This window comes from Alexandromys fortis, unplaced genomic scaffold, assembly GCF_014885135.2.
Source record: "Alexandromys fortis isolate MF-2015 unplaced genomic scaffold, M_Fortis_MF-2015_v1.1 scaffold_12, whole genome shotgun sequence".
Lineage (NCBI taxonomy): Eukaryota > Metazoa > Chordata > Mammalia > Rodentia > Cricetidae > Alexandromys > Alexandromys fortis.
In genome coordinates this window covers 7,555,837-7,581,008 of record NW_026067937.1, presented here as the reverse complement: position 1 = coordinate 7,581,008, position 25,172 = coordinate 7,555,837, and the positions used below count along the sequence as shown (strand labels likewise).

Genomic DNA, 25,172 nt, shown 5'->3' with positions numbered 1-25,172 from the left:
TATGTTTTTCTTTGGGTTCTCCTTCTTATTTAGCTTCTCTAAGAACCCGAATATGTATATATTCCATACTTTCTTTTTTTTTTTTTTTTTTACACAAGGTTTCTCTGTGTAACTGCCCTAGCTGTCCTGGGACTCCCAAGGTAGAACAGGCTGGCCTTCAACTCACAGAGATCTGCCTGCCTCTTTTTCTCCAGCGCTAGGATTAAGCCGTGCACCACCACCGAACAGCACATTCTTAAGTCATACATTTGATAAAAGGCTTACTTATAAGAAGATAACTAACTTAGTGTAAAAATGGGCAAAGGATTTGAACAGACATTTCTCAAAGGAAACTAGGTGGCACACGACCGTAATTGTAGCACTCGAGAATTGGAGGCAGGAAGGTCAGGAATTCAAAGCAAACCTGAGCACATAGCTAGTTCAAGGCCAGAGTCCACCACACGGGAGCCCGCTGAAATATGAAAGATATAAAGCAGATAAATGGCCAGTTAACATACTAGAAATGATCAGCTGCTGAGCAATTCTAGCCACCAAACAACAAACCAACCCACAATGAGATGCCATTTCACACCATGAGGCCGGCCGCACTGAATGACCAAACAAGCAATCAGGGCCCCCGAACAAATAAGCGTAGCTGGGGATGGGGAAGTGGAGAAATCAGAGGCCGCGGTGCACGGCTGTTAGGAGACTATGTGGACGCTTTGGAAAACAGGCTAGTAATTTTACTCAGAACAGTTACTACACGGTCCAACAATTCTACCCCGAGCTTTATTCCTGAGAGAAACGGACACCCATAATCCCCATACAAAAGCTGCACACCCAGGTTCACAGCTTAAAAAGTAGGGAAAGTCAATGACCGATAAGTGGGCTGCTCATACAATGGAATGTATGCATAAAATGATGCACATTGGAGATTAGCGGAAACCTGCCAACACTGCAGCAATGGCATAGTTAGGGTGTCTATTGCTGTGATGAAACACCATGACGAAAGTAAGCTGGGGAGGAAAGGGTTCATTTGGCTCATACTTTCACAGAACTGTTCATCCTCAAAGGAAGTCAGCTCAGGAACTCAAGCAAGACAGGAACCTGGAAGCAGGAGCTGATGGGGAGGCCATGGAGGGGGTGCTGCTTCCTGGCCTACCCCCCATGGACTGCTAAGCCTACTTTCCTATAGAATCCAGGACCACCAGCCCAAAGGTGGCACCATTCACAATGGGCTGGACCCTCCTACACCAATATCACTAATTAAGGCAATGCCCTACCACCTGATCTTTTGGAGGCATTCTCTCAATGGAGGTCCCCTCCTTGAGGACGACTCTAACTTGTGTCAAGTTGACAAAAAACACTAAAGCCAGGACAGACAAGTAGACGTCACAAACAACACACAGTATAGAAGTAAAGTCATAATTATTTCCCTGACCCCATCCAAGAAATGCCAGTTACTCTTCAGCCCTAACATAGTAGTTAGAAACTTATCAGCAGAATTCCAATGCAATCGTCCCGCTCCTCCCCCACCCTAATGGAGTTTTTCCCAGTTAACTTGCTAGGTACCAAACACTCCTGAAAGCTAACCGTGCTCCCTTTTCTTTAACAAATGCTGCCTCAAGAAACTCTGAACACACCAATTTCCACTTTTCAAATCTTTTCCAAAAGGACACAAATATCTTGAAAAACATCTGAATTTGGATGGAAGACCAAGAGCTGCAAGGTAGACAGAGAAGAAAAAAAGCATTATCAAGTGTCATGGAATATTAGTTTAAGATGTGTCATTCGTTTACGCTGTAGAACATTTATTTAATGATGCTCAAGTGTGTTGCATTCTTCTATGTTGTATTTGTTTAGCTCTGTAAAGCTGTGCTACTATGTCTTACTAAAACACCTGATTTGTCACTGAACGGCCAATAGCTAGGCAAGATAGGGACAGGCGGAGCTGGCAGGAAGAGAGAATAAATAAGAGAAATCTGGGAGGAAAGATATAGAACAAGGAGGAGAGGAGGATGGCAGGGGTCAGCCAGCAGCCACACAGCCAGACACAGAGTAAGAATGAAAGAAAGATATATAGATTAAAGAAAGGTAAAAAGCTCAGAGGCACAACATAGTTAAAGAGAAATGGGAAAATTTAAGTTAGAAAAGCTGGCTAGAAACAAGCTAATCTAAGGCCAGGCATTCGTAAGAAGGAATAAGTCTCTGAGTATTTATTTGGGAGCTGAATGGCAGACCCCAAAGAGTACAAAGAACAACTATAGTCAAGGGCACTTCTGCTCATACTGGAAGGTGCCCTTGCATCCACACTGCCCACTTGACTGACTGGCATCTGCCTAGGAAACAGGGAAGCAGGGCTCAAGGAGCATCTTTGAAGGCTACTCCAGGATCTACTGGGTCACAAGGGTTCTTGACCCGAGGAAATATTTCACCGGAGCAGGATTCATAATGGATGGAAGCATTAGGATGCGGGATTTATTGGAGGAGAAAACAGTCACTGTGACAGCGTGTCCTTGGCCTTGTCTCTTCCTCTTTCTCTGCTTTCAGTCTACTGTGAGGTCAACAGCTCTGCTTGGCCAAAGGTACCCACGGCCTCGATGGCCTGTCCAAGTGCAAGGCCAAGCAACTATGAACTGAACTCTGAGACCAGTTGAGATAAATCTTTCCTCTCTTCAGATATTGGTCACTGTGACAGGAACACGCCCTTTGGCTGAAGCACAGTCAGCTTGGCAGATCGCAGACACAGGCCACCATGGCTTCTATCCACTAGGTCTCAGATCTACGGGGGTGCTGAATGCTTGAACAATTTCAAAACCGCTTGGTATGGTTCAGATTTGAACACTTTAATGAAATCCAGTGAGGAACACGGTGGAGGCAAAAAGACGACAAAGGCAGAACCAAGATTAGTTAGGAATTCAGCAAATTAGTCTAGTTTGCGTCGTGTTTCAGTTCACATCCCGGTTTAAATATAGCATGTATTTAATATGATGTGAAGTCATATTTTAACACCTCCCAACTGTGAGGACTTTGCAATTCTAATAGAAAACACGCCATAAATTAGCCTGAGGTGACGCGCTGCTTTCACGTGTCTCAGAGTGTGACTGTCTGGAATGCATCAGGACGGTGCGGATTTCTTCCCATCCCTTGTTCTTCCAGATCCTGGTAGCTTTTACTCTAAAATATTACTGCCAAACCAAAAGGCAAAACCTTCTCTTCCTGAATGAGAACATTCCTCCAAACCAATCAGACTTCCACAAGGCCTTCAAACAGGTAGCCACCAAGGGAGGCCCATGATGAAGGGAGGGTTCTCTCCCCTTCAGGGCTGAGTCCAAAAGCCAAACTCTTGATAAGGTCTGCTGAGTGGATGGAGGTTAGCTTGAGATGCACCTGGTACTATAAACGACACAGGACACATCTGGAGGAATCACCAGTGAGCCCTCCACCCCACCCCACCCCACTGCATTCCATCTCTAGCTGCAACTGGATGTTCACGCCCTAGAATGTTCCACTGTTGTTTCCACCTTCATGAGGCCATAAGGCAAGATGCCAGATGGAACCAAGCCTGACCCAGGATCCCTGCTGGGAAGCAGGATGGAAGAAGGTTTTGTCACCCATCCAGGGCACAGCCCTTTGAGACCTCAGCAGCTTGATTTGAATTTGGTGTTTCTACAAAAATGGTAGGTACTATTAAGGCCGGAGCTCAACGGCTCCTGATGGCTCACGGGAATGACAGTCACACTTAGGGGTGCCTAGTAAACACCCTACAGACTTCTCTCACACTTCTTCTCAGCAGCCTGGAGGCAGGTAACAGTCGCCTTGTGTTGAAGAGGGTCAGAAGGGTTGAGTAATTTCAAGAGTGGTCGTCCCAGTCTAGTGGAGGGCTGGCATGAATAAGAAACCTCGCTCCAGCTTCAATCTCATGCCAAGAAAGAATGAGTTAGACATGGCTCAGTTCCTGTAAGAAATATCATGAGGAGAAGGATTGGGGCATCATTTAGGGAACATGACCAGAAGAGCTTTGTAAGACGAGACAGGACAGGACCTGAGGGCAGCTTTCCTGACCTGGGTGCCCTCTTGGAGAGAGCTCAGTAATGCAAGGATCTGAGTAACCCAAAGAGAAATGAGGGGAGGGCTGTCTGAGGAGAAAGTAAAATGCCAGGCGTGGATTCTGAGCAGTTCCCCTACCCAGGCAGACATAGCAGTGTCTAGGGACACAACCTCTGATGACCTGTGGATCCAATGACTTCTGGACAAGAGAGCAACCTCAAATTGAAGGGCTTATAACAACATCCAACCCCCCACGGTTTCTGTGGTTTAAGAATCCTGGATAGTAATGTCCATTCCTGTTTGGTGCCTCAAGCTTTGTTACAGATGGACAAGATGGGGCTGAGGCCTAACTGGCAGTAGGCTGAAAGGCCAACAGGCCAACCCGCATCTCTCTCTTCCTGCAACTCCTGTGGACTCTGGCTTGGGCTTCCTTAGAGGATGGCAAGCTTGTCCACCATGTTTCTATGACAACTGAAGCCTGATGAAAACATATCCAGACAAGAATCCCTGTGGCCTTTTGTATCCTATGAATGGGTGTCACGGGTATACTTTGCTGTGCCACAAAAGCGGAGCTCGTTTCTGGGAAAAGGGTCATAGCTCCAGCTCCCAAAGAGAGGGGTGCCAAAGATTTTGTGAGCTTACTTTAAGACCACCATACTAAGGTTGGAATAAAGACAGGAGTAAAGGGACCATAGATGGGGGTGGGTGGGGCTTCCCCAAGAAGAAAGATGCACCCGAGTCATCTCCTCCCAAACCACAGCATGTCCCTCAAGGGAAGCAGGCACACCAGAGTGAGGTTGAGGGGAAATCTGTAAAAGGTTCTGAGGCACCTGGGGAAGAGCAGCCTGACACATCAGCTAATGACGACAAAGTGTCTGTCCTTGGAGATTTCCTTCAGATGCAAACTGACCTAAATTGGGAGCCAGCTGACCTCTGTGCAGAAAGAAAAGAAAAAAGAAAAAAAGAAAACACAAAAAAGCACAACCAGAGTCAGGTTTCTGTCATCTGAAGTTAACTAAAACCTTGGACCCATTCCAAAATCAAGATAAAAGCATGGCTCTCCAAGGGTCACCACAGTTTTAGAACAAATTAGCTTATGAAGGAAGAAACAAATACGTGAGACACCTTGGACTTGACATCTGGGGCGGCTGAAAGGGGTCAGCCGTCATGGCGCGTTTCTACAGCACTGCCAGAGATGCAGCCGGCTGGCACTGCAGGGCACTCCAGCGCTGGCCCAGGGGGCTGTGGGACCCCTCAGAGGAAAAAGCACAACAGTGCTGTCTCTCGGGCTATGTGGACTATTGCCAATCAGAGCAGTAACACCTGTCCCATGTCTGTGGACACACTGGCTCCCCAAATGAATCTTCGAACTATTGGTTCAAGTTAAAATGGTGTAAGCAGATTCTGGGGTTAAATAATTTCCAGTCTTTACCCTTTTCCCCTTTCTGCCTGAGTCATATATTCCTGAGGCTAGGAACTATGAGAAAGGAAAGATTTTCCTGCCTCCCTTGCAGCTTAGGTGTGGTCATGTGACTAAGTTCAGGTCACTAAAGGTGTTATGTGCAACTTGGTCATCTCCTTCAAGACTAGCTGGTCTTCTGAGGTCTGGGAAATAGGAGCTGTTGGAGCAGGTTTGGGGCCCTGCTGAGAGCAGACTGCCTCACTGGCAGCCATGCCAAGCTTTTCATGTGAGTGCTGGGATTCAAACTTGGGTCCTCATGCTTGTAGATCAAGAGCTCTTATACACTGGGCCATCTCCTCAGCCCCACAAGCTCTGTCTTTGAATCTAATCTTCCCTTTGTCTAGAGGCTCAGCCCCGCCCATGTCTCTGTGGCCACTTTTATTCATCCTAACTGACTAGGCAAAGATTTCATTTCTCAGAAGTCTTGCCATACCCCGCCAGGAAATGCTGCCATCCTGCCTGCCCCCTGCTTTCCCAGAGGCCGGTTCATTCCTCCATTACAACATTCATCACACGTTAGGGTAATTATCAGGAGAGGATTATGTTTCTCAATTGCAAAACTGTGAGCGACTTTGATCTGGTCTGGCTTTGAATTTCCTCCAGTGCTGGGAGGAGCTGGTCAGTCTCAGACAACACAAACAGTGCTGTAGGAATGAGCGCTAGGAAGGGTCCACAGAGCAGAGTGTTGATGGAGTTAGCAAGCTGAGGGTCACAGTCTTTGGAGGAAGAAATGTCCCTGCATCCTCCAGTAACAAACACAGCTGCCTCGGGGCTGTGAGAACCTGCAGAGTGGACCTGGGAGAAAAGCAGTCAACTGCACGTGTAACCGCACTTCCCTAAAACCTGGTCCATCCACTCGGCAAGGCACACTCTTCAAGTGTCTAGGCTAGCCTCTCCCATTCCCCAGGGACCGGAAAAGGGAAAGGGGCCAGAGCCCGTACAAGAGCAACGTGAAGAGACCCCAGCAGCAGCTCAGCAGATTACCACTGTGGGGAAGAGACCAGGAAGCAATTACTGCCATGAGTGCAGAATCGGTCTGATTTGCTTCTAAATGAGGGGTGTTTCAGAAATCTTCAAACTCCTGCTGCAGTGGTTAAAGGGAAGGACAATTCGGATGCAAACACTCAATTACCAAGAAGAAAAGCCCACGGGTACAGAAAGGCGGCAATCAGCCGCTCCCAGCCTCCTTCTGTCTCTTCCAATGAAGTCAGCATTTTCTGTCTTTCCCAGCCCAGCTGGGATTTCAAATTCTTAAATTAAAAGCAGGAGGGGGGGGGGAGAACTTCCTTATTCCTCTTGCTAAATGGACCTCCAGCAGTTTTAGTCTAACTAAAGCTAAATGAATTCTTTAAGGGAGATGACTTTTTCTTAGGATTCCTTGAAGGAAGTTCTTGACATCACTGGATAGCCACAAGTCTTAGGATAAATAATAGTCACTCATCAAATCCAGGTTTGTGACACTCTGTGTTATATATTAAACCTAGATTTTTCTTCATTGAAATTTCTTTGCCATCCCTACTTGGAAGACTAGGCTCAAATGAGCAGTTCTCCGTTCCCAAGCGCTCTACGACATCCCTAGGCATTATCGTTCGTGGCTCAATTGCTTGGATCTGTTTAGTGACAAGCAGCAAAGGTCTTAAAAAACCGTAAGTGCCTCTGACTCTCAAGGATGCGGGCTGGTGAGGGGCCTGAGGCTGCAAAGCAGAAAGCAAAAACGCACAAGCCTCCAGTCCACCAAGCTACTGTCCCTGCAGTGGCCTGCACAGTCTAACCTCCCTTCCCTCGTTCAGTTCGACACTGTGCCTTGTTGATTCTGATTTTACTTACTTCCTAAAAATACTGGCTCAACTATTCTCACTGTTAACACCTTCATGTGATGGTAAAATCTTGACTATCAATCTGACTAGATTCGGACAGCAGGAGTTCCCACAGCATACCACTGGGCATGTCGATGAGGGCATTTATAGAGATGACCAGATCATGAGAGCTCTGGAACTAACCAGACTGAGCATGGAACTGTGGGGGTGCAGGTGGGGGTGGATGTGCAGGTGGGGATGAGGGGCAGGCGGGGGTGTATGTGGGGCGGGAATGCGGGTGGGGATGAGGGGGCAGGCAGGGGTGTACGTGGGGCGGGAGTGCGGGTGGGGATGAAGGTACAGGTGAGGGGTTAATTGGAGAAAGTGTGCCTTTAGTAGCATGCCTGTGAGAGGTATAATAACTTAGCTCTTCCTTTTCTGTCATCCTTCTGTTCTTGCTGCCAGAAGTGAACAGCCTCAGACCCACACACTTGCACCAGGATGACAGATACTCTGACCTGCCTCAGGTCCACACAACTATTTGCTCTGTTTTCATTTTTTGGGGGTGGGTGGGTTCTAGCAGTCTGGAGACCACTGAAATGTAACAGACTGTCTTCGGGTATCTATTGCTGCAACGAGACACCATAACCAAAACAGCAAGCTGGGAGGAAAGGGTTTACTCAGCTTACACTTCTACATCACTATTCATCACCAAAAGAAATCAGGGCAGGAACTCAAAGAGCAGGAACCTGGAGGCAGGAGCTGAAGCAGAGGCCATGGAGGGGTGCTGCTTACTGACTTGCTCCTCATGGCTCGCTCAGCCTATTATAGAATCCAGGAACACCAGACCAGGGGTGGCACCACTCACAATGGGCTGGGCCCTCCCCTACCAATCACTAATTAAGAAAATGTCTCACAGATGGATCTTAGGGAGGCATTTTCTCAATTGAGGTTCCCTCCTTTCGGATGACTACAGCTTATGTCAAGCTGACAGAAAACAGGCCAGCACAGGGACCCTGCACCTTAGTAAATCTCCTTATGTCAGCCAACATTCCACCGGTCCAAGTGAGCCCAGGACCCATGAGCAGAGGCTTTTCTGTTTTGTTTTTTGTATCTTTGAAGCCTGTCTTGGACTCACTTTGTAGACTAGGTAGGTTGGCCTTTAACTCACAGAGATCCTCCTGCCTCTGCCTTCCAAGTGCTGGATTAAAGGCGTGCGCCACCACCACCCAGAGACTTTTTTTTTTGGCCACTCTACCAGTACAGTGAAAAGGGTCTTAGAGAGCAAAGAACCGAGAATGGTTCGCCAAGCTACTACACGGTGGACAGCAGAGGTGGTCCACGGGAGAAGACCAAGCTCTAAAGTTCAGCATTAGCCAAGTAGCAATTCTTTCAATGATCCACAAATGTTTGAAAAAAAATCCATGGAGTTAGCAGTGGTGGCTGAATATGGTGACCAGGTGCCAAAACACTTTCACCTTGGTTTGGTTTTATCAAGTAGCCATACACATATTCCTAAAATACAGGCTCCAATAATATATCAGGGCCCACTTGCTAAGACAGATGGAGTAGGAAATTCAACATGACAGAGCTCACAGTTATCTCAGTGGAAAGCCTTGGTTGAGGAATCATCTAGATTATAATGTCCTGTGGACATGCCTATGAAGATTGTCTTAATTGTTCATTGACACAGAAGGGCTCAGCCCACTGTGGGTGGCACCATCCTTATGCAGGTGACCCTAGGCTGTATAAGAAAGTCAGCTAAGCAGGAGTCAGAGAATAAGCCAGAGGGTGAACCAGCAGGCAGCATGCCTCCATGGCTTCTGCTTTGGGGTCCTGTCCTGATTTCCCTCAAAGATGGACTTGAAAGTAGAAGATGAAAAGAAATCAATCCTTTCTTCCGCTAGGTTGTGCTCATCACGGTAACAGAAAAGCAGCGAGGCCTGCAGCGGGGAAGGAAACATGGGAGCAAGTGACCTAGTGCAGAGGCTCTGCCTCTACCAATTCCAGTGTCAGAGCCACTTGGGGACAGAGCTAAGGAGCTAGGAGCCAAGGGGGCACAGTACAGGAAATGAGGCTCTTGGAATTCAGGTTTAAAAGAGTTTCTGAAACTCACTGTGGCCCTATCATCCTGCACAGGGACAGACCAGCTCTCTCCCCAGATGGTCCTTCTGTCCCCTGTGATGACTATCCAGACCTTCACATCTCTGTTGCTATTTCTGGTGTTCCACAAAAGGTGAGGCTGTGCTTTAATGAGAGGCTACTTCTTGGGGGCTGCACTAGCCGAGTAGGTCTGCCGTAAAGGTACCAATGGCTTGTGGGTGGTGTGTTCAACAGGAGAAATCTATCGTGGCACAATGTGGGAGACTAGAAGTCCAAGATTAAGGTGATGGAGGAGGGGCTCCCTCTGAAGGCTGCAAGGATAGTCTGCTCCTCCTTCTGGCTTCTTGGCCATCTTTGCTAAAAGTATCCTCCCCTTCTACTTTTATGTCCTACAATGTTCTCCTTGGGTGTGTGTGATACACCTACACTCCCTTACTATAACGACACTGGTGGTACCAGAGGCTCACGCTATGCTAATGGGACCTTATCCTAACTAATTCTATCTTCAATGATCCTATTCTTAAACAAGGCCATAGTCTGTGAAAATGGAGGCAGGGTCTGGATTTGCCTAAGTTAATTTTCAGAAGGAAAAATTGTAATTCAACAAGGGAGCAAGCTCCCAGTCTGCACACAGGCCTGGAACCTTACAGTTTCCGCATCAGGCATCCACTGAGAGAAATATCCAGGTTGATAAATGCTAATGCGCCAACTCTCTCTTTCTCCTTTCTCCTTACTGTCCCCGGTGCATGCATGTACACACACACACACACACACACACACACACACACACACACCCTGCAGAAGAAACAGCACGAAGCTACCATTGCTGCCTCTGGTGAGGTGCCAAACCTCAAACAGCCTTCCATTCTCCTGAAGCCTTATCACCAGGGCACAGCAAGAAAATAAAGATGCTCTGCCAAGCACAAAACTCCCTCACTAACTCCCTTGTAGGGGTGGTTCCCTAGGCAGAGCTCACCTCAAAAATGCCATAGTGGGCAGGACGCCCAGCAGCGGAGTGCTCCTTTACTGAGCAGACTGTAGCAGCAAGAGGAGGATCATGCCCATTTCACGGTTCCCCCTCCCCTTTTAACTCATTGTACCTGGGGCCAGACTGCTTCCCGAAGTTCTAGTGTGCCAGATGGTAGAGGTGGAGGAGTGGTGGTGGGCACTGCGTCAACTCTAGTTCACGTCTCGGCTCCCTACTTGCTTGCTGTATGCACTTGGCCTAAGAATTTTTTACCTCTTCACCCAGAAGAAGGGGCAAGAAAGCAGGATCCTGGGGGTTGTTAGAACTCAGCAGAACAACACAAATAGGATGTGGACAAAGGTCCCTGACCCCAAGTTTGACTTTCCAGCGTGTACTGTTCCTATAAAGTCCTGTGTGGTCCCCTCCCAAAGCCCAGTTGAACAGCACCATCTGGGACTAAAGCAGCAATCACAGTAGCCCCCGTCAGAGGTGTGCTGTATACAAATTATCTAATGTCACCTCAGCTTGGAGTCCCCTGCAAGGCTACAACCGAGGTTTCACAAGGGAGGTTGCCTCTCCAGTCTCACCTCTGAGGCTGCTGGCAGACCTCCGTTCCTTACTGGCTTCAGGCTGGGGTCCTCCCTCGACTCCCTGCCACAGGAGCCTCTGCAGCTTGCAACTTCCAACACGGAAAGTAGCCCTCGTCAGGAAAGCAGAACAGAGTACAAGGGAAGGGGGTCATAACCTAATCCTGGAGATGACGTTTCACTGTGCTTGCTGCATTTCTCTGGTTCAAAGTAGGTTACAAAAGTGCATCTGTTCACATAGCATCATTTGCTATAGTCAAAAGTGGGAGTGGCCCGTGTTTACTGATAGAGGAGTCAAATGTGGTCTATCAATAAAGGAACAGTATTTGGAAGGAAGGAAACTGCCACTCATGCTATAAAATAGATGAACCCTAATGACATACCACGTGAACCGAGCGCTCACAAAAAAGACAAACGTTACACAACTCTACTTATACAGTACCTAAAGTTACCAAGTTAATCAAGGCAGGAAGCAGAAAGTGGTTCTCAGGTTCTGGGGTGGAGTAGAGAACATTTTGTTTCTTTGTTTCTTAAGTAAGCCCAGTTTCAAGATGTAAAAGTTCTAGCACAACAGAAGCATAATTTCTGCCACTGAACTGGAAAAAGTCAAAAGTACTTTTTAAAACTTAAGTCAGTTCGACACATTTTTTTTTCCAAAGAGAGAGAAAGAACAAGAGAGAGTGAGGAGAGAAAGAGAGAACAAACTAGCCAAACAGTCCAGATCATTTATAAAAGGGTGGGTCTGCACACAGGCGTGATTGCCAGGAGGTGCCATCAGTAGACACCAGTGCCACATTCAGGTAGCATTTCCAAGGTACCAGAATGGTGTTCCCTACCATATGTATGGCAGCTGCTGCTACATATAAGATATACAGCATCCGAGTTCCAAAGCACAGGACAGTCACAGTGAGGCTGTCCTGAAGATAGCCTTCTCAAAGTATCCTCTGCAGGCGACACTGCAAATCAACAAAGCCCTGATGAAACCGGAGTCCACAAGTCTCTAAATGCATCCCACACAGCACGCTGCAATACTCTTCCATAGGCTCCCCGGCTCCCAGGTCCTCACAGACTGGGCTGACATTTTCAGAGAGGTTCCACCATAAATAGAGACTGATTCCAACCTACTCAGATTAGGAGAAAAGCATTTAGAACAACTCATGTCCTTGCCTTGAAGTCAGTTTTATTCACTTCTTCCAAACATTGGAAAATATCTCTTTCTTTTCTCACTTCAACTGAAAGCAAAGGGCTTTTCAGAGGCAGAAGCCCAGGGGGTGAGCTCTTGTGCAGAGGCGCTGAGCCGAGAACCCAGTGCGTTGAAAGCACTGATAATCCCATGAGGCATGAGTGTACACTCTGTCCAGGGAAGAAGCCTTTGGGATGCTTTAGGAAGACACTGCATGGAGCCCCGTTTCTCCACAGCCCAGTGCAGGGAAGGTTTCCTCATATAACTGGCGCCATTTGTCTGCAGCAAGCATTCCCATCTAGAGGCTACAAAGTGTCTCCTTGATGCAGGGGAGACAGAAGGGATGTAGAAACATAGGCTGGCCAATGGGACTCAAGTCTAAGACTCACTCATAGCTTGTGCTTCCTTTAGGACATACTCCCTTAGATGGAATAACAGATACCTCCCTACTGAACCCTTGACAACAGCACTTCCTGTTACTTTAGTAAGCTGTGGATACGTTCACTCGCATACTGAAACAAACACGGTAAGCACAGGGAAGCACAACAGAGATTTATTTTTCCTACTTGTCAACTCTTACGGAGCCCACTATGGGCGAGACACTGGGTAGTTAGGATGCCTGGGATTAGAGAGGCAAAAAAGACACACCTTCCACTCCTCGGTAGCTAGGAAAGATTCCCAGCACAATGGTCACCTCACACGTTTTCTGTTTTTCCCCTGTTTTTTTGTTGTTGTTGTTGTTTTGTTTTGTTTTGATCAACATGGTTCAAAGTCTTTCATTTGATACCGAACAACTACACACATGGCCTGGGAGGCAGGTGTCTTAGTTCCTTTTCCGTTGCTATAATAAAATGCTCTGACCAAAGCTACATAAGAGAAAAAGATTGTTTTGCCTCACAGTCCCGGAGGGACAGAACCCATGACGATAGACTGACAGTCAAAATGAACCACATAGTAATAGTGTCCAGAGGCCAAAGGCGAAGCTTGGTGCACCACCACCACCTATTTCTAAACTCTCTGTCCGTGTGAGAGTGAAACAGAGAGAAAAAGAAGCAGAATTTAAAAGCACTAACTACAGCTAGACTGCAGAGGGGTTACCAGCCATCCCTCTGACAGACGTACAACAACCCAGTCACAGAACAGCACGGGATGTTGTCAACATGACCACACAGTGGAGTGTGGAACAACGGCCCAGACAAATCGGGACTCACAGCATAGAGCTGAAGTCCTTCTCATGAAACCTTCAGGCACAACAGGTGGGGCTAAGATACACGAGAACACCATACTAGGTGAGAAGCAGTCTCTGTAGGAAAGCCTCCTCCATACCTATCCGTGTATTTACTCAACTCTGTGACTGTCATCCCCGTTAGCATCTAAAACTGGCTCTACCTCAATGTAAATTTTCCATAATAAAGATTTGACTTTGTAAAGCCACTCACACACGCACAGGAGTTTGAAGTTTCCCTGGTAAATGGTGAGCTCAAGCCCTCTCTGAAGTTAGATCTAGGTCAGAGCAGTTGCTCCTAGACTTGGGCATTAGAACCACCCGGTGTGGTATTAAAACAAAACCCGGTTCAGTCATTCTGCAGTGGGGTCCCAGCCCCTGCATTCCAAGAGAGACCACACACGTGACAGTGGCTGCTGCAGCTGGGTGCACACTTATTCTCACTGAGCACCGATGAAAACACCCAAGGTGTAAATTTCTCATGAAAGAATCTTCTAATTCTACCACCACTCACCCCACTGAGTCCTTCCTGCAGATTCTGGCAAAGCCTGTTCTGCCGCGCATTTTACCACGTCTATGGCCCCCAGTCATACAGACGTTAGAGGTCATGTTCCTGCCTTGTACCTCTGGTGGTGTGAGTATGCTTTATTTACTCACTCATTCCTGCACTTTAATGAAATAATAAGCAGCAATCAAAATAAAAGTTAGGACCTTGAAAACAACCTCTATTTGTCCTCCAGAAACATCCCCCTACCTAGCTTCACCTCCAAACATACTACAACCAGTTAAATCTCTTGCTTGTCTTGTAATTTTATTAAATCTGCAAACATGGCCATTCAGTCAAACACTGAAAAACAAATGAACTCTACCAGCAAGCAACAATATGGGTGACTCGTAGTCGCAGAACACTATTAATGGGAAGAACTAGAGATCGCAGAGAAATTAAGTCAATTTGTAACATTAGAAATACTTGTTCTTCTGAATGCCTTAAAATAGCGGCACATTAATAAAGCTTTGTACTCCATTGTCTTCACTGAAGACGCACATGTTGGGAGCTGGGGCTGTAGATAGAACGCTTGCTTGGCATGTGTGACGTCCAGGGTTTCACCCCCAGCACTAAGAAAAAGCAGGCATAACAGCTTATGAACGAGGGGCGAGGCAGCAGGATCAGAAGTTCAAGGTCATTCTAGGGTACAAAGTAAGTTTTGAGGACAGGTTTGGTTTACATGGGAGGGGGAAGAGACCGAGTACTCAAGGGAGGCCAAAAGGGAGAGAGAAGAAAAGAGGGCGGGGAGAGGGAAGGAGGGAGGGAGGGAGGGAGGGAGGGAGGGAGGGAGGGAGGGAGGGAGGGAGGGAGGAAGGAAGGAAGGAAGGAAGGAAGGAAGGAAGGAAGGAAGGAAGGAAGGACGGACATGCATGTTCAATGAACAAGATCCCGAGAATCTCCACAGGAAGGAGGAACCTTAGCCTTCAATGTCCTTCCTCCAGCTGCAGCCGTCAGTTTCTATGAAATAACTCCCAAATCAAGAGCTTCTATATCCACAGAGAAGCCGCAGAGGAACCGAGTAGTAAACACATGCATGGGGGGGGGGGGGCTGGGCGTATCAGTGCTCATCAGACAGATGACAGTACTTGGGGAGGCTATCATTTCATGACTACTAAGTTAACAAAACTGAGAAGAAAACAGTCAAAGCCAGAGCATCCATGAGTGTGACTGAGCTGTCAGGGAAGAACTGACAGGCACAGCAGTGAAACCCGAGAGAAAACTGCAGCCAGCTGTGTGGAGAAATGTGGTCATGACTCGTGCAGGCATCTCATCTTCGGAACTCATCCGATAGAAGGAATTCAACGGAGGGAAACGACTCACATGGCTCCCGACAACACTACACCGTGGAAAACCGTAGCAAAGCAATTCAGTAGGCACGTAATGCAACCAAAGATAACCATAGGAGAAACGCACATACAGTGGTCAAAGTCAAAATGGTAGGCACAATGGTACCAAGACTACAACACCCAGGATAAAAGCGGCACAAAAGTCACCAGCGCTGCTGTTAGGAAGAGGCACCGGTGTGTCTCTTCCTCCCCTCGCCTGATTTAGAGCAGTACCCACCAAGAGAACTCTCGCAGCTCTCCTCTTCGCTGTTGTCTTGACAGTTGTTTTGTCCATCACAGATGAAGCTCTTGTCAATGCACAGGCCATTCCTGCAGTGGTAGCGGGCGGTGGAGCAGAGCAGGGGGTTTGCTGCTGTGGGGAGAGAAGAGAACCCAGTTATCCCCTTGAGGGCCCAGGAGACTTCTCTAGCCAGGGAAGCAACAGAGCTAGGCTGCAGGGTTAGCTGTACAGCCCATCCCAGAGACTGGCCGGCCCATGACCTGGACAAGATAAACTTTATTCTGTACCTTCCTAAGCCCTTCTCTAGGGCACTGTTACGGTGTCCTGTGATCACACCACCAGGTCTGGAGGTCAAAGTCTCCTCTAAAGAGTCAACCCTGCCAGGCGGTGGTGGCATGCGTCTTTAATCCCAGCACTGGGGAAGCAGAGGCAGGCAGATCTCTGTGAGTTCGAGGCCAGCCTGGTCTATAAGAGCTAGTTCCTGGACAGGCTCCAAAGCTACAGAGAGAAACTCTGTCTTCAAAAACAAACAAACAAACCACAGAGAGGGAGAGGGGGAGGGGGAGGGGGGGAGGGAGAGGGAGAGAGAGAGGGAGAGAGAGAGAGAGAGAGAGAGAGAGAGAGAGAGAGAGAGAGAGAGAGAGGACCCTATATTGAGTCTAAGCTTAGAGCTCAAAGACTTTAATTGTGGAGTCTCCAGGGGATGGCTGGTGACAGAAAACATAGGAGAACAGCAGAGTCAGAAGCAGCAGTCAACTTGGGGACCTTCTGCCCCTAAGAAAGGGACCAGCTGATTAGATTCATGAGCTATGAGCAGTTCTTACACCTCCTCCCTCCTTCTAGGGTGTCTTTTGAGCAGAAGGTCAACAGCAGGTGTCCTCCTTACTCGCTCTCCACCTAAGTTCAGGAGCTCTTCCTGTCTCTACCCCATCCCTACCCCCACCGGGCTGAGATTACAGATCAGAACCACACACACAAGTAAGTGGATGCTGAAGATCTGAACTCAGGTCCCTGTGCTCATGCGGAAAGTATAGCATGAATTCTAATTGGTCTTAATAAATGAAACTCAGGTTCAGATATTAGGGGGTGAAAGCTGAAGGATCAGAGAAGCAAAGTTCCAGCAACTAGAGAGTTCTTTTACCACTACCAATGCTCAGACCAAGAGGGCGAACCTCTGTCTGCTTAGACTGCACTGTGTCTCCACCAAACCTCCGACTTCACTGAGTTCCTGTCTCCTCCTTATATCCCTCTCTCGGCCCAGTCACATCCCTCCTGCCTTCACCTCCCTAGCTCTGGACTAAGGACACGGGATCCCAAGTGCTGGGATCATCTTTGTGTGAGTTCTATTCTCTTTTTAGACAGAATCAATCTCCTGTAGCCCAGGGTGGCCTTGAGTCCTGGGTTTAAAGGTGTATGTCACCACTCCCTGGCTTCTAGCAACTTAGCTTTGCACTCTAATCTTAAGGTAAGCTTTATTTATTAAAATAAAAACAAATAAAATACCACTATAGGAAAGCACTTTACTGAGCTATGGCCACAGCCCCTCTGATGCCTTCTCTGTAGGTCAGACTCCTCATTTGTCCAGGCCTGCTAGCCTAGTGATGGCCTTCACACCTCCATGGGGCAACGGTTCAAGGCCCTTTCAAGGATCTTAAAAGAAATCACAGTGCTGGGTTCTGCCCTTCAGAAAAGGGGTGCCAACTGGAGAGTGAGAGGCAGACACAAAACCAGTGAACTGCACGGAAGTCATCTCTCCAGGGAAACATCTTCTACAGTACAGTTTGTCTTGCTTCCCCTTCCCCCGAAGGACAATGGGGACAAGGCCCTCTTTTCAATCAGTGACATGGCTGAGTAGAAATGTCTCTAGCTGCTGTGTATGGTGGCTCACACTTCAATTCTAGTACTCCGTGGGCAAAGGTAAGTGGATCTCTGTGAGTTCAAGGCAAGCCAGTCTAAATAGTGAGACCTTAGCTAAAAACAAACAAACAAACAAACAAACAGTAACCAATCCCCACCCTTGCTTGCTCCGCAATCTCCTGAGACCCAGTGAAAACTGCGACGTGTGGCCAGTGGCCAAATGCTCTAAAATGGCAGTAGCAGGCCCATGATGTCAATTCTCCTGCTCACAGCATCCGCTTCAGCACCAGAGGAGACTGACAGAAAACGTTCACGTCTGTCATGACGCAGAGAGTGCTGGGTGAGTGTGAGCTGCCTCATGGCTACTAGAGGCCGTCTACTCAGCCACCACACTGACTGAAAGCAGGGCCCTGGGCCGAGTCTCACAGACGTGCTGATCTCCTGTGAGGGTCTTTGTGTGGTTTACAGCTATGCCATCTAGCTATGTCTGTCCTGGGTGCCCAGAGTGTGTGGCCTAGACAAGGAAGGACAGTGGTGATGATGAAGAGGGGTGTCATGGACCTCTAGGAAGAACTGAGCCTGTACCTAGACTGTGTGTGGCAAGAACAGGACCATAGTGAACACCAGGCCCAGTCCTGAGGCTCTGCACAATCTAAGCCAAGTCCGGCTCAGTGCCTCTCCATGGTCCTGAACTGGAGAGTGTAAATTGGATCTGTCAGCTCCATCCTCCCAAGCTTTGTTGACATACTCAGACATCACAGTTGTGTGGACTTGGTCAACTTCCACACTTATAAAAACCTGAAAGATGGTAGTTTTTTTTTTCCTTTTCACTCAAAGTGGAAAGTTTAATTTGAAAGGTCGGAGGAACTAGGGGGATAGGGTAGGTTAGAGCTCTGGGTTTTAAGGATAAGGGACCAGTGTAAAGTCAAACAACGGACATTCGGCCGATAATGGAAGAGTTAATAATTAAATCACTGTGGGCCAGAGAAAGGCTCAACTTAATCAAGCTGGAACCAAGGTCTGCCTGTAGCCAAATCCCAAATGGGGAAATCCAAAACCACAAATCACATTTGGTTTTCGTCCCTGGCAAATCTTCAAACCCAGCCTCCTGTTCATCAGATCTCAGCACAGTGGCCTTCAGCTTCCCTGCACCCTGGTGGGTCATGTCTGTGCAGTCAAAACATCAATACCAATCAACTCACTCCCACAGCCTGGCAGAGAGGGCTGGATGGTCCAGGACAGAAGCAGGGTAAGCTCACATCGACCTCCAGCTCACAAGGAGACGCTGCCAGGATGCCACCTCTTCCTTCATGTTCAGTCTCAGAGGCTTCTGAACTTTCCTAAGGGAGACCAGTCTCGGTCTTATGTCTGACTGCTTATCTGTGTGTGCAGGCACGCTACGAATCTGCTCATGCTTCTGTGTGTGTATTTGAAAAATAAGACATTGGTCGACTTTAATAAGTAAACCAACAGGGCCAGCAGCCAGAATATATAAAGAACTAACTTCAACAACCAAAAGGCAAAAGTCAGCAAGACAGAAAAACAGGCAAAGGACACAGAAATCATTTACCATACAAGGGCCTGCTAACTGGTCAGTAAAACCTTGCCCATGACGTGGAACGATGCATCAGACGGGCCCCACTTTAGGTCCTAAAGCACAGGTTGTTGCTGGAGATGTGGAAGGAGAGGCTGCCTCCTGGATTCTGAAGGGGAAGCAGCTGGGGGGTGGGGGGCTACCTTGGACATCAGTTTATTAATATCTAGTAACTTCACCTCCTGATCAAAAGAGACCTTAAAACAAATTTAAAAGTGTATGCTAAAGTCACTATCAAAAAAACAAAAAAAAACAACCAAATGGTCCCTAATAGAGTCATAACAAAGTAACAGCCTACAGCTTAAATCAGGGTTTCCTGTAAAGGGCACTTAAAGTCACACAGTTGAGGTTTTGTGAGCCATTTTATTTTCATCTATGTTATAATGACTTGGCTATTGGTACTGATAATTCATAAACAAAGGACACAGCTGTCTTCTAATAAACCTTTATTTGAAAAAATCAATAGTGGGCCATATAATGCCAACAGCGGCTGCACAGCATGGAAGAGTAAACAAACTGGTGTGAGGACAGACACACATCACAAGTAGAATAGCACAGGAGAAAAGCAAGGACCTGAAGAGTGTGCAGTGTTGTCCTGTGGCCATAAAGTTACTCAAGCAAAAGAACTCCACTTCTATTATGGAATAAAAAACACATGTTGATGAATAAAAACATATATAGCAATGAATATCAGAAGCTCAGGGCAGTGGATGCCTCTGGAGAGGAGAGAGACAGGTAGGGGCTCAGAGGGTCCCACCAGAAACCCCTAATATATCTGGAGGCATTGTCTTAAAAATCGGAAGCAAAGAAGGAAGTGAAGAAAGTTTCTGAGACAGAGTAGCAGGAACACAGATTTTTCTCTATTTGACATCTCCTTTCAGGATGTTTAGAAGACTTCCCTGGGGGCTCGGGTGACAGTCAGTCAGTGGACTGCAGTGCTTGCCTTGCCCTGTGAGCTTGAGGGTCTGGGTTCAGATCTCCAACACCCACAACGGGCCTGGTGACACATGTCTATAACTACAGCAGTGGAGAGGGCAGGGACAAGTGGGTCCTGGAACTCACTACCAGTTGAGCCAGCAGAACCAGGGAGCTCCAGGCTCATAAAGAGATCTTGTCTTAACAAAACAAATGGCAGATGGTACCTGGGGAGGAACAATGTCAACATTGCCTGGTGGCCTCCTCATGTCCACATGCAGGTACTCACATGTGCATACACACACTCAGGAACATACACACAAATAAAGCAAAATGTAAAAGACTTCACTAGAAATTTTTAATCCATTCTAACAGGAATACTTTTGGCCAACATCTCCTTTCTTTGGGGTTATCAGACATAAAACTGGCCCACAAGACACAGTTTTTCAGGATCCACAGACACACTTGTTTCTGCCACTCGAGGAGCCAGAGAAACCCTGACACTTGAGCCTCCCTCCTGAGGGGCAGAGAAACAGAGGGCAGTGAAACAAAGGACACGTCCCGAAGCCAGCAGTAAGCTGGCCAAAACACACATGACTACATGTGTGTCTAGAACACGCCAGAAGTCTTGGAGACTCTCGAGTTTCCACCTCCCCTGGCGTCTTCTGTGTCTTCCTTTCCTCAGGTCCTGACAAGCCCTGCCTTCTAGCTCCCAAGGACAGAGCAAACCAGAGGGAGCAAGCCAGAGGCTATCTACCACCCTGGGCAAACTAACCACAAGCAAGAAAGTCAACAAATACTAGAGGGGACAGAAAAGAAAAAAAAAATGTAAAAGCTACTCCAAGAGACTTAAGTTACAAAAGAAGAAACCAAAGGCAATCCCACTGCACAGTCCAGCAATAATAATAATAATAATAATAATAATAATAATAATAATGTTCTTTAGACTGAGCCTGAACTGCTATAGAAAAAGTTAAATGTTGATAAAGCTGAGATGCAGCTCAGTCTCAGAGAACATGCCTGTCAGTTATGGTACCCAAAGCCATCACTGTGCAGTCTCTAGGCAGACTCGCTCACCAGGGAAGCAGATCTCCAAAGCTGCAGGAAACCCATGTTTTTTTCTTCCGTGTCTTTGAGGACTCTGCAGCTATTACTGTGGTTGGCACAAACACTGACATGCTAGCTCACAGATGGATTGGAGACAGTATGTCCTACAGGAGGTTATGTTGTGGTATACTTAGCAATACTTGCTCTGCCCCAAATGTCTGTGCTGTCTCCATCCTTTCTAAAGCTTACCAGCCATTACCTGTACGGGAATTGACTCAGTTAACTACAGAGAGGAATATGGTGTCTTCTGGTGTCTATTTCACTGGGGATGGAGAAAAATTGTTTGTGGCCTCAGTTTAACAGATGGACTCGCTGGCTCGGAAGTTCTTTGGGAATTATTATCATAAAAACGTTGGGCTCTGATGGTCGGCTTCCTAGTCCACAGTCCCCAGGAAAGCACGTGAGTCTCTCTCTGCCAGAGGGAGGGAACAGGCCCAGAGAGGAGCTAAGGAAACTGTCTGCCCCATTTTGGCCACACTGAAGAGAGTGGACCACAGGAACAAAGCAGTCATCCAAAAGCAACTGACTGGCTTTGACACTGGAAATGAAGCCATCTGTCTCCAGCAGGATTTAGGACGCATCCTCTTTACTTCGTTCAAAGCCTTTCCCACTTCAAGGGGTTCACATGAAAACAGTCACTGGCCCCCACCACCCTACGGTGGCTACTACTCACTTCCTAACCTCATGGCCTCTGTAGGGACCCTGTCTCCCCAGTCCCAACTTCCTTGTGAAGTTTACAGTTGGGGGCATATGAGGCATGCTGAGACTTCCTCATCTCTAGAATGGGGTCTGCGGTCTCCACAAGCCAGGGATGCTTACTAACCACCATCTTGTGGCACATGGGTCCTCCTAGCCTCATGCGTTCCTCTGTAGCTGGACTGTGCTCACTATTCTCCTGGAGTTTGTCTGCCAATAACCACAAGCTTTTACGTTCCAACTGCTACCAGAGCCTACCCAGCACCCAGGCTACGGGGCTTTGGCTTTAGCAGTCCTCACCTCTGTGCTCCAACCAGACCTGGCTATGTGCACCCTTGTGCTGTAGCAAGAATCTGCAAAAGGAAGAGCCATTCAAGCAAGAGGCAAGAAGGCTCCATCTTACCTGCCTTCTTCCCAGCTCTACAGTGCCAGGGCATTTTAGGTTTGAAAGCCCTCCAGAGGCAGTGTGGTGCAGGCAGGAGACAGACAGATGACTTAAGGTGGTCTGCTTCCTGCCGCTTCATAAAGGTTTCCTGCACATGATCCACCTGTCCAGTACTCCAAGCCAACTCCACACTTCAACCTTTGCCTTTCGGTGCATGGCTCCCTCAACACTCCTTCTGGTGAGAGCTATTTTTCTCCCAGTGCCTCATGGAGCCCTCTGCTTGAATCCTTCCTCACCTCAAACTGCACCCCTAATAGCGACACCCTCTTCACACCTCTGTGCCCCAACCTCTTCCTTATTCTGTGGTAATTATTTCCATTAAAGATACTACCAAGTCCCAGTCCCCCAGGCATTAGCCACGGATGACCCTTTCTGTCTTCCTACATAGGCTCAGCACCAACTGCTCCTCGCGAGGCATAAAATAAACCTCAAGACCTCGATTTTCCATCATGTTCCCAGCCTACGGATCCAGCTATGTGTTGCTGCAGTACTAAAAGGGAGGGTAAGAAGTACCACTGGGCTCAAATTTCAGCTCGCCCACTCAATAGCCATATGATGCCTAGAACTATTTAGCTTCTCATATTCTGGATTGCCTCATCTACACCATGACAAAAGAGACTGTGTTTTAAGTTTCTGAAGATTAAATGGGCCACCCTCGCCTGTGACCCAGAAATGCTTAATATGTGTTTGTCATAATTATTGTTGATGGGAGACAGCGTGTTGCAGTTGAGTCCACGCTTACATCTGTACCACCTGAGTTAATATTTCAACCTGTCGATTATATAACCACGACAAGGGACTGAACCTGGCCTTGTCTCTGTTTCACCCAGACAGTACCCGGGGAAAGCACGGCCTCTCTTTTGGGATGGCGTATACAGCAGGGCTCACACACTCTCAGTGCGAGTGGTCCACTAGGTCCTGGAAACAGCGTAGAACAGCTTTTGGACCTTGGAATATCCTATGGGACTGTCCTTTAACTGGTACCAGTCCTCTGAGGTTCATCTTCCCCCAAATCATCATGATGAGCCTAACTTAAGGGACGTGATCTCCCCCATCCCCGACTCCCGATGTCAGCTCTACACTGTTGTTAATGGTGTATGAAGAGTCTCCTCTCCCTTGAGGCAAGGACACAGCCCTGCACCCACTGCAGCCCCTCAAAGATGTCTGGCATAGAAACTGGAATAAGAGGATGAGAATCTGAAAGGCAGGAGGAGCTTGGGCTAATGTGCCAGACAAGATCTGAACCTACTCTCTACGAGCACACGTGACAACGGAAGACATCTGCATATTACGAATCCGTTCTGATTGCAGTGGGAGGGACCACTGTCTCATTTAGCCCTCTGATTGGATTCAGTCATTCAGAAATCATTTATTGACTATGGCCTCTAAATAAAGCACTCTGGTAGACCCAGAGAAAAAGCTGCAACTGAGTCCTTCTTCATAAAAAGCTGACACCAGGTAGGAAACAATTTTATAGAGCATAAGACAAAGCCTGAGAAGTTTTGCTTAATACATGCAAAATACATAAATACACGTGGAACCTGAGAACATGGCTGCACTGGGAACACAGCTGTGGACCACACCATCCCGTCCTCTCGGGACAGCCACAGGAAGCAGAGGAGGCAGCAATGAGAAGACAAGCAGTGGTACAGGCGTGCAGGGAGAAGTGGGTTCTCACGGGCACTCAGCGCCTGTCCCTCTGATGATGTGCTATCTGAAGAAGGCCGAGGGCAGAGGGGGACAGTGACCCAGCACAGCACTGACAAGTCAGGTACACTTCCAAGAAAGTAGGTTCTGTGGAGTCTTTAAGGAGACGCAAGGACATCACTTTGGAGTACTGGGGGGAAAGCGCCCCACTGTGACTCTCAGCTCCCAGTCTATATATAGACGAGGTCTGACTCCTCCAGGTTTACTTATGAGCCGACTGAAGAGACAAAAGGAAAGTCATGCTGACCTGGAGGTAGTCAGACAATGGACACAGGCTAGCTCTGCAGGGCTCTCAGAGGGTCTACAAGCAGAGAGAGGCACAGCCTGGCTGACATGTCCTGCCTCAAAGCCGTCATCTGGGGGACAAATGCAGTACGGGACACGTTGTTTATTTCTGTATTTTAGACCCAACTGCCCTGAAAGCATCAGTAAAAGCATACCACACATACCATTTAATCTGATCTTCATAGACTGTAATGCTCACTGCTAAAAGATATGGATTTAAAAAAAAGAAACCCACATTCCCACTATTCCTTAGACTTTGAACATTAGCAATGACGCCTTAATATCAAATATAACATTACGTCAAGATAACAATTATCTCAGTTTTTTTTAAACAGTGGTTTTACTTGGAGTCAGGAGAAAACAGTCTGCATATCAGGGCTGCCTGATCTCCGAAGCCCCCAGTTTACAGGTCCCCCTTTATCCTTGCTTCATCTTAGAATTCCTTCTGGATGGCTTTCCCACACCCCGGACCTGACACTCTGCCTCTGTATACTGTTATCAACATATTCCTCTAAACCTGAATTTTCTATAAACTCAATGGTCAGATTTTGAGGCTCATTTAGGTGCAGCTGGGATGGTTTGGGGAAAACCATCTCAATCTGATGATGCGTTCTCCGGGGGCACCAAACAGGAAGGCATAAAATATCTGGCTGTCTCTTTTATTTTTAAAACCTTAGTAGTTTTTAAAAAGACTTATCATTACTTTTACTTTATGTATGTTTGCCTGCATGTATGTTTGTGTACCACATTTGCCTGGTGTCTACAAAGGCCAGAAGAAAACACCAGATTCCCTGGAACCGGAGTTACAAACGGTTAAGAGGCCACTGTGCAGGTGCCGGGAACTGAACCTGAGTTCTCGGCAAAGGGAGCAGGTGCACTTGCTGAGTCATTTCCCCACACCCGGGGTCTCTCTACATACGGAACCATCCCACTCTCCCCCGCCACCCAGGGTTTCTACATACGGAACCATCCCCACTCTCCCCCGCCACCCAGGGTCTCTACATACGGAACCATCCCCACTCTCCCCCGCCACCCAGGGTTTCTCTATGATGCTGCTTCATTTCATCTATGTGAGATCCCTGAGCAGGTCAGAGGCAGGAA

The 25,172-nt window shown here is 47.6% G+C and overlaps 1 protein-coding gene across 3 annotated transcripts in view; it reads right to left on the bottom strand.

Moving 5' to 3' along the window:
* Window positions 1-25,172, bottom strand: part of Ldlrad3 (low density lipoprotein receptor class A domain containing 3) — a 235,310-nt gene that overhangs the window by 91,358 nt on the left and 118,780 nt on the right. For 2 of the 3 annotated variants that reach the window (XM_050147157.1, XM_050147159.1), the window contains exon 4: window positions 15,463-15,597. In XM_050147157.1, coding sequence (XP_050003114.1) covers window positions 15,463-15,597 — 135 coding nt within the window. The remainder of the gene's footprint in view (window positions 1-15,462; window positions 15,598-25,172) is intronic. The other variant, XM_050147158.1, reaches the window with a different exon arrangement.